General features: G+C 45.6%; 1 protein-coding gene across 2 annotated transcripts; it reads left to right on the top strand.

Annotated features, from left to right (window-relative positions):
- The first annotated feature begins 377 nt into the window (after positions 1 to 377).
- Positions 378 to 7,199, top strand: rps6kl1 (ribosomal protein S6 kinase-like 1). Of its 2 annotated transcripts, none has more exons than XM_029730244.1 (10): positions 378 to 894; positions 1,664 to 1,788; positions 2,327 to 2,419; positions 2,696 to 2,743; positions 3,656 to 3,788; positions 4,024 to 5,544; positions 5,662 to 5,751; positions 5,910 to 5,992; positions 6,423 to 6,518; positions 6,671 to 7,199. In XM_029730244.1, the coding sequence occupies exons 1-10, from the start codon at positions 759 to 761 to the stop codon at positions 6,779 to 6,781; spliced, it is 2,436 nt and encodes an 811-aa protein (XP_029586104.1). In that variant the 5' UTR covers positions 378 to 758; the 3' UTR covers positions 6,782 to 7,199. The 2 variants fall into 2 exon arrangements, with proteins under 2 accessions (XP_029586104.1, XP_029586105.1); XM_029730245.1 differs by lacking the exon at positions 378 to 894 and adding an exon at positions 925 to 1,122.
- The last annotated feature ends 1,082 nt before the right edge of the window (positions 7,200 to 8,281 follow it).

Raw genomic sequence — 8,281 nt, 5'->3', positions numbered from 1 at the left:
TCCCCTGACAGCAGGGTTCTGCCCACAGCTTTCCTATATGTATTTAGTCTGACATGAGTGAGTGGACATCAGGCAGTTAAGCACTCTGAGTCATCGTTCGACCCTCGGCCACCCCGACAGCACTGACAGTGTCTGTTCATTCATCACCAATAATACAGGAGCAGCACACTCATAATCACTTCCTGTGTTCTGCTGAAGTTGAACCAAACTCTCTGATTACCCAGGTTCGTATCGTCATGCTCGTCAACAAAGACTTTAACCTTCAAGTGGAGGAGGATAACCCCCCAGTGAGCCGACTGACTGCTGCCAGTGATGAGTCCCACTGCTGATTGGACCAGGGAGCACATGTGAGACAACTTACTCCACAAGTTTATGATCTGATGCTAGCATGGAGAAGGGGAGAGAAACAGAAACAGTCTGTGATTGATCACATTACTCTCTGTCTCGTGCTTTGCTGTCATGTTTTTCTCAGACAAGTGACTAGATAAGGGATTTACTGTAGCCCTGGGGCAATATTGACTCTTGGTTTTCAGCAGTTACCACCTCTGGAGATTTGATCAATCATTCACCGCCAGCATAGGGATTATTCTTAGCAACTTCCTTTAAAGAGAGTAAAGTCTTAGCGGTGGCTAGTCGTGTTATGACTCCTCCTAGAACCTACAGATCAGTGTGATTACATACAGTACACTCCTTTAACCGGGTCTGTTGTGCTGCTGCTAGGCCCGTCTGGACCTCCACAGGGTCGAGCCAGGACAGCCATGGCCAAGAGAGACTACCTGGTGGAGGCAGCCAAGCAGATCCGCATGGCTCTGGACAGGGAGGTCAGTGAAGACTATGAGGCTGCCTTCAGCTACTACAAGAACGGGGTTGACCTGCTGCTCAATGGAGTTCAAGGTACAGCGTTAAATCTACTGTACTGTATTCTGTCAACATGCAGGGTTCTGGTTAAGGTGATATTGAGTAGATCAGCTAGTCAACACAGTGAGAACAAGTCACGCGGTATGAAACAGGAACATGTGGATTTGTCAGTCCATGATTCATCCATTGAAAAGCAGAATTAAATAATTGCTATGAAAAACAGGAATTCAGAAAGCCAAAGTCAGAGGAGAGATTTCCATACTGGTAAAGCATGCTGAATTTTATTCTGCTCTCTTTCCTCTGCTGTTTTAGTGAGGTAGGTAAAACAGAAGCTTTTGAATTATATGACTCAGGGATTGACATTAAAGTCTGAAAGGCACTTGCCCATACGGCAAGTCAGGAGTATTTTTTGGTTGCCCGAAGATTATGATCACTTGTAGGACTGGAATTCTTTGAATTCGATAGTTCTGTAAAAAAGAAAAATGAAGAGCAGGCTCAGTTTCTCTGACTGGCATAAATGCCATAAATTCACTTAGGATAAACAATGTGGAGGAATGAGAAAGATCAGTTTTAGGCTACTGGAATTCTTTACAGTTTGGTTGTTTTACTTGTTCTTTTTTAACACCTGGCCAATAGGGCAACCTCAGAGCAGGCTCAAGTTGCGCAACTGCTCAGTTCACTTGCCCCGGGCAATAGGGCAACCCTTAATGTCAATCCCTGTGAGTTGATTTCAGTTTAGTGAAGTGAGGTTTCAGACCCTCTCTGTGTGAGGGGGAGAGAAATCTGAGGTTGGTCTGTCTTCCAGTGGACCCTAACAAGGAGCGCCGGGAGGCAGTGAAGAGGAAGACTACTCAGTATCTAAAGAGGGCAGAGGAAATCTTTATCTCCCACCTGCAGGACAACCTGGGGAAGGGGAACTCTCACTTAGGGGTAAGAAGATGACTTTTTACAGTAAACCCTCTTTCAACACGATTAACATGCCATACTACTGTGCACATCTTATGAATGGTAATCAACCTGGTCTGACCATCTGTGTTACTCAATGATACTGGGCACTCATTTTCCAGCTTTTCAGTCCTGTATTGATTTATATGTCTAGTCTGTTTATTGAAGAGTTGGTTGACATGCTATTTATATGTCCACCTCTCTGAATCATTTCCTTCTGGGAAAGTCTGAGTCACATCTTCAGGCCAACCAGTCTGTGCTACTAACAGTCTCTGGAGGTTGGCTACAGAGCAGCACAACATCCCCTCTGTTACACGATCTGCCAGGGTGGCTCGCACTGGGCCGCTGGGCGCTCTCTCTCTCCCGCTGGGCGCTCTCTCTCCCCCTCTCTCTTATGTAACATTCTAATATATGTCCTAAGATTGTAACTAATCCCAGAGTAGAAGCACTTTCGGATGTGAATTCAACACAAACACGTGTCCACATTGCTGACATCTGTGCAGTAATCTCTTTTTATCACCAGGGTTACAGTAGTCTGAGATTCCGGCCAATCAGACACCTGAGCTCCCCAGTGGAGGATCTGGAGATGTGTAAAGTGGTGGGGATCATCGATAAGGTAGGGAGGTTTTTACACTCACTGCTCTCAACCAGTATACTTGAACGGTTTGTTCCAGCTGATGATAATCTCTTGAACAGACATCCTGGCTGTAGTTAACCCTTTATTAACCATGTCTTATAGACATGTAGCCTTAACCATGTCTCCAGTGAACCATGATGCTTACCTTTCCAAATATGAACTTGTCCCAAAACTGTCATAACCATCTAATAACATACTACTCAATTTATTCTCAGCTCTATTTACCTTACATAAAATGTATGTCTTCTCCCCAAGGTCCTGATTGTCCAAAGCCTGATTACCAAGGAGAAATTTGTTGTTAAAGTAAGTACTTATGCCTCAGCACTGCCAATACAGTATGTCAGGGGGGAGGGTGGCAGGGCAGAATGACAGAGTACACATGTAGTGCAGCTATCTAGCAGTGCAGGTAGCCTAGTGGTTGAGAGCGTTGGGCCAGTAACTGAAAGGTTGCTGGTTTGAATCCCCAAGCCGACTAGGGGAAAAATCAAATCAAATCAAATGTATTTATATAGCCCTTCTTACATCAGTTGATATCTCAAAGTGCTGTACAGAAACCTAGCCTAAAACCCCAAACAGCAAGCAATGCAGGTGTAGAAGCACAGTGGCTAGGAAAAACTCCCTAGAAAGGCCAAAACCTAGGAAGAAACCTAGAGAGGAACCAGGCTATGAGGGGTGGCCAGTCCTCTTCTGTCTTTGTGCCCTTGAGCAAGGCACTAAACCCTAATTGCTCCTACAAGTTGCTCTGGATAAGAGTGTCTGCTAAATATAAAATGTCTATCTGTGTAGATGCATATTCAGTGCACAGATGGCTGTTGTACTGTCTGGATCCCTGCCAGCCAGCCAGGACAGCCTAGTTGATAGGAATATTATCAGCCTTGTCTCCATGAGTATCCTTCTCCATTGATCTGGCTAAAAGCCCTCTACTTTGACCCTCTTAGTGCAAATGCACCTCCCATCTCTGTAACCAGAGAGTTGTTATTGGAACATACTGTTGCAGGGTTGGCTAAGGTGTAGGTCTCAGAGAAAATACTATCTATCTAGGCACTGGTAGAGCCAACTCTTGTAGAGAGATGCGTTTTTCGATCAATTAACCATAGACTTAGTTAAGACTAGCCTGAAAATAATGTGTAGTACAGTAGTGATAAGTTGTATTTTGACAAAGGTAATAACAGCATAGTAATATGTGTGTTGTTCTGTTGCGCTGTGTCTTCACAGAGCCTGCCCAAGTCGAGCTGGGAGAGCCGGGACCAGCCCACCATCATCCCCCAGGGGGTCCCCTTCATGGTGAAGCTGCTGAGGTACTATGTCAGTGAGGATGCTGTGTACCTGCATCTGGAGCATGTTCAAGGTGAGCTGAACACAGGCTCTGCCTGCCAGCCCTGCAGTATGGGAGATTTAGCTGATGCTCTTACCTAGCCTATAGCCATGCAAAGGCAGTGGACCAACACTTTTCATTTTTTGCTGATGTCTGCACTTTTCAGCCATTTTGGGTCAAGGATGCCATAGAGAGTAGAAAAGATAGCTGAATTCAAATGAAGAAAAACAACTATTGTCTGATGTGTTGACTTTTCTATGACCTGTAGGTGGGAAGCTTTTCTCCAAACTGCACAAGGTCAGGAACGACCGAGCAAAAGAGCACCCAGAATGCTCCAGTCCCAGCCAGCACAGGATCAAACTGAAGAACAGCTACACCTCCCCTACCATCAGCTCAGACTACCAGCAGAATGACAGAGGGGGCACAGAGAAGACCTCTCTCCTGGAGACGGAGAACGAGGAGAGCCCAGACACAGACTCCCCGGCATTCTGGCTCGAGGCTCAGCATCGTCTAGAAAGCTGTAGGACCCACTCCTACTGCGAGGAGACAGGCTGCCTGCAGAACAACTCCAGGTCTGCAGCGCCACACACTCCGGCGACACAGCTCTCCTTATCTAGGTCAGACACCAGTCCCCATATCCATCCAGCAGGCCTCAGTCAGTGTTTGCACTCTAAAACTCAGGACAAACCTGCTCTCTGTGGTCATCCGTGTATCGATCAGACCCCTGATGTCACCTCTGAGCCCTCTAGGAAGGCCACTGGAACAGAAAAAATTGAATCCAGTTTGGATTTCAACATTGTGTGGAAGGCTGATCTGACTCGTAACTGTGAAAGTTCAGCCCCCTATGCAGAGACTCGAACTGACTCAGATATAGCTGCAGGTAAATCTGTACCTCAAACAACACAGACCTCTTCTGGTGGTACAGGGTCAACAGTGAACTTCAAGAATCATTCTATCAGTTTATATTCACAGAAAAGTTACGTTCCCACTACATTGCAATTACCCCTCCATAATCAAAGCCAGGTTAGTGAGAGAGCAACTTTGACCTCCAATGGCTCTCACCAAGACAGTGTTTCAGGTAGAGACCTTGAGAACACTGTGAGCATGGTGACAGACACACACCAGGGTAGAGGGAAGGAGAAGGTAAACCATCGCATTACTGAGGAGAGCATGGTGAATTCAGTAACCAGGGACACAGAGACTTCCCAGCCTGGCAGAGCTGTGTGTCCCTCTACAGTAGACAAGCTGAAGCTCATGAGGACATCCTCAGGGAACTCTCACCCCCCTTCAGTCCCTCACTGTCACAGTACTGGGACACAGCTGGGGACCCAGCCAGGCACTTCTCTGGCCCTCACAGGGGTGAAGTATCAGGTGGGGCCTCCTGGCAGAGAGCCAGGGGAGGAGGTGGAAGAGGGCTGGGAGCTGCTGAGCCCTGTGAGTAAGAACCTCCCCCGAGGGAAAGGATCACTATGTTACCCCAACACCCCTGACCCCACAGGGGCCTCCCCACAGTGCCGGAAGGGTGACATGGATGCTTTCCTAAAGTCAGAAGAATCGGATGGACAGGATGAGGATCAAATCATTGAGGTGGATGGGTGGTGCCACCTACCCAAGTTCCCAGCCAAGGCCTCCAGAGGGAGAGACAGGGCCAGGCAAAGTAGCTGGGGGCTGCCTGAGGCAGAGGTCCGTCTGTTGGGGGCTCAGATTCTCCTGGCCCTGGAAAGTCTTCACCAGCAAGGTGTGGTGTGCCGAGACCTCAACCCAAAGAATATCCTGCTCACGAGCAATGGTTAGTCACCTAAATCACTTTAACTTGGTAAGGGGTGTTATTGTTGGTCTGTTTTTGGCATGAGTCTTGAAAACTCAACTAACTTTGATTGTGACATAATTTCATGTTTCTCACTAGGAAAGGTCTGCCTGACATTCTTTGGCCAGTGGAGTGAAGTTCAGTCAGAAATCAACTCTAAAGCTATGGAACAGATGTACTGTGCCCCAGGTGAAAACACTGTTTATTCAATAAACTTCAGTCACATGTTACAGCCATTACACGCAGGGTTCCTACCCTAGATATAAAGTGCCATCTAGTGGTAAGAAGACATTTAGCTTGATCCAACAATAAATCTGTGAATAACAAGTTCTGCTGTTGGCCAACAGAGATTGGAGGTGTGTCCAAAATCACAGAGGCTTGTGATTGGTGGAGTCTGGGGGCATTGCTGATTGAACTTCTTACTGGAATGGTAAATAACACTCTATTGAATAATCTGTTTTCCATGATCTCTATCTGTTTCTTTCCCTGTGCTGTAGTAAATCCAAACCTGTATATATTGACACTGCTGCCTACTGAGCCTGTTGATAATATATATCTGTTGTTGGTACCAGGGGCACAACTTTCACTGGGGACATGTCCCCCTCCCAACATTCTGAAATTGCATGTTTGTCCCCCCCAAGTTTTTATAATTGGAAAGTTATACAAATCAAGGCAACAGTGTGCTTTAGGACCATGCGGACGCCTCCGAGCGGTCGGGTAGGCTGTTTGTAGTGTTTATAAGACGGGGGAATATACATTTTATGTATGTCCCCCCCAGTTCTAAAACCAAAGTTGCTCCCCTGGTTGGTACCATTATCAAGGCATGGTTGTTTAATGAAACTGTATGCCTGTGCCTCCAGCCCCTGTGGCAGTTCCACCCAGCCGGGGTGCATTCTCACACCCAGCTCCTGATCCCAGACCACCTGAGTACTGCAGCCGCCTCCCTGCTCACTGAGGTAAGGACTGCGTCCCCCTTACACACCCATGTGGCCTGTACTTTAGGTACCGTAAACATATAAACGCTAGCCTGCTACCACAGATACACAAAGCCACAAACATTGTACAAACTCATATATTTCTGAATGAGTGACATTTATATGTTCCACAGCTGCTGCAGTTTGATGCTGGTTATCGTTTGGGCTCTGGAGGTGGTGGTGTGAGTGACATCAAGTGTCACCCCTTCTTCAATGGTGTCTCCTGGAAGGCACTGTCAATTTAACATGCCAACAGACTACCTGTGTGTCTCTGGGCAGAACTGCCACCTTGTGGCTAAAATAGTTGAAGCCCCAGCTCTGGTGCTACTTCCTGAGCATCTTACTTCCCAAAGAAAGATGATAGATTGATTAGAAGTGTAATTCAGAGCAGCAGACACACAGCTAACATGTCAACCCTGCAACAACCAACCTCCATGTTTGAATGATAGAGGCTAGTGTAAACCTCACCTGTCCTTTTGACATATGGTAGGGCAAGATGTTTTAAAAATTCAAGTGTAGTCTTTATCAACTGACTTTTGGGGTACTTCTGTTATACAAATGACAAGCAATATTTCTGTTAATATACTGGACAAAAATATAAACGCAACAAAGTGTTGGTCCCATGTTTCATGAGCTGAAATAAAAGACCCCAGAAATGTTCCATACACAAACGGATCTCATATTTTGTATATTAAAAAATAAAATAATAATTACATTCCTATTAGTGAGCATTTCTCCTTTGCCAAGATAATCCATCCACCTGACAGGTGTAGTATATCAAGAAGCTGATTAAACAGCATGATCATTACACATGTGCACCTTGTGCTGGGGACAATAAAAGGCTACTCTAAAATGTGTCGTCACACAACACAATGCCACAAGTTTTGAGGGAATGTGCAATTGCCATGCTGACTGCAGGAATGTCCACGAGAGCTGTTGCCAGAGTATGTAATGTTAATTTCTCTTCCGTAAGCCGCCTCCAGCGTCATTTTAGAGAAGTTTGCAGTTCAACCAGCCAGCCTCACAACCACATGTAACCACACCAGTTCAGGACCTACACATTCTTCTTCACCTGCAGGATCGTCTGAGAGTAGCCACCCGGACAGCTGAGGAAACTGTGGGTTTGCACAATCGAGAGCTCTATGCGAAGGAGATGTGTTGTGCTGCATGAGACAAATGGTGGACACACCAGATACTGACTGGTTTTCTGATCCATGCTGAATTTATTTCCTTATATCAAATTTGATTTGTCACATGCGCCGAATACAACAGGTGTAGGTAGACCTTACCGTGAAATGCGTACTTACAAGCCCTTAACCAACAATGCAGTTCAAGAAATAAGAGTTAAGAAAATATTTACTAAATAAACTAAAGTAAGAAATGTAATAAAAAGTAACAACAATGAGGCTATATACAGGGGGTACCGAGTCAACGTGCGGGGATACAGGTTAGTCGAGGTAATTTGTACATGTAGGTAGGGGTAAAGTGAACTATAACTCTGTAAATTCTTGCATGTTGCGTTTATATTTTTGTTCAGTGAATCCATGAATATCATCCTTATCACCAAGCATGAAAAAAATGTTCATTGTCAAACACTGACTACACAAATACTTTTTGGAGGTTAATAAAAAAGAAGCAATGCCTCGTATTTTTGCTTGGTCATCTGTACATAGCCTTCATAACTAGACATTTACCACAGCTCAGACAGTCTATCCACTTCCTGACTTGTGCATGTGAAATTAAAA

Source organism: Salmo trutta, chromosome 33, assembly GCF_901001165.1.
Source record: "Salmo trutta chromosome 33, fSalTru1.1, whole genome shotgun sequence".
Taxonomy (NCBI): domain Eukaryota; kingdom Metazoa; phylum Chordata; class Actinopteri; order Salmoniformes; family Salmonidae; genus Salmo; species Salmo trutta.
The sequence above is the reverse complement of the archived record's forward strand: the minus strand, read 5'-3'. Positions and strand labels throughout refer to the sequence as shown.

Coding starts and splice junctions, on each gene's coding strand:
- rps6kl1 (XM_029730244.1), top strand. CDS start 759: ATGGCCAAGAGAGACTACCTGGTGGAGGCAGCCAAGCAGATCCGCATG. Junction 3,789..4,023: donor GCATCTGGAGCATGTTCAAG/GTGAGCTGAACA, acceptor TATGACCTGTAG/GTGGGAAGCTTTTCTCCAAA. Junction 5,752..5,909: donor ACAGATGTACTGTGCCCCAG/GTGAAAACACTG, acceptor GTTGGCCAACAG/AGATTGGAGGTGTGTCCAAA.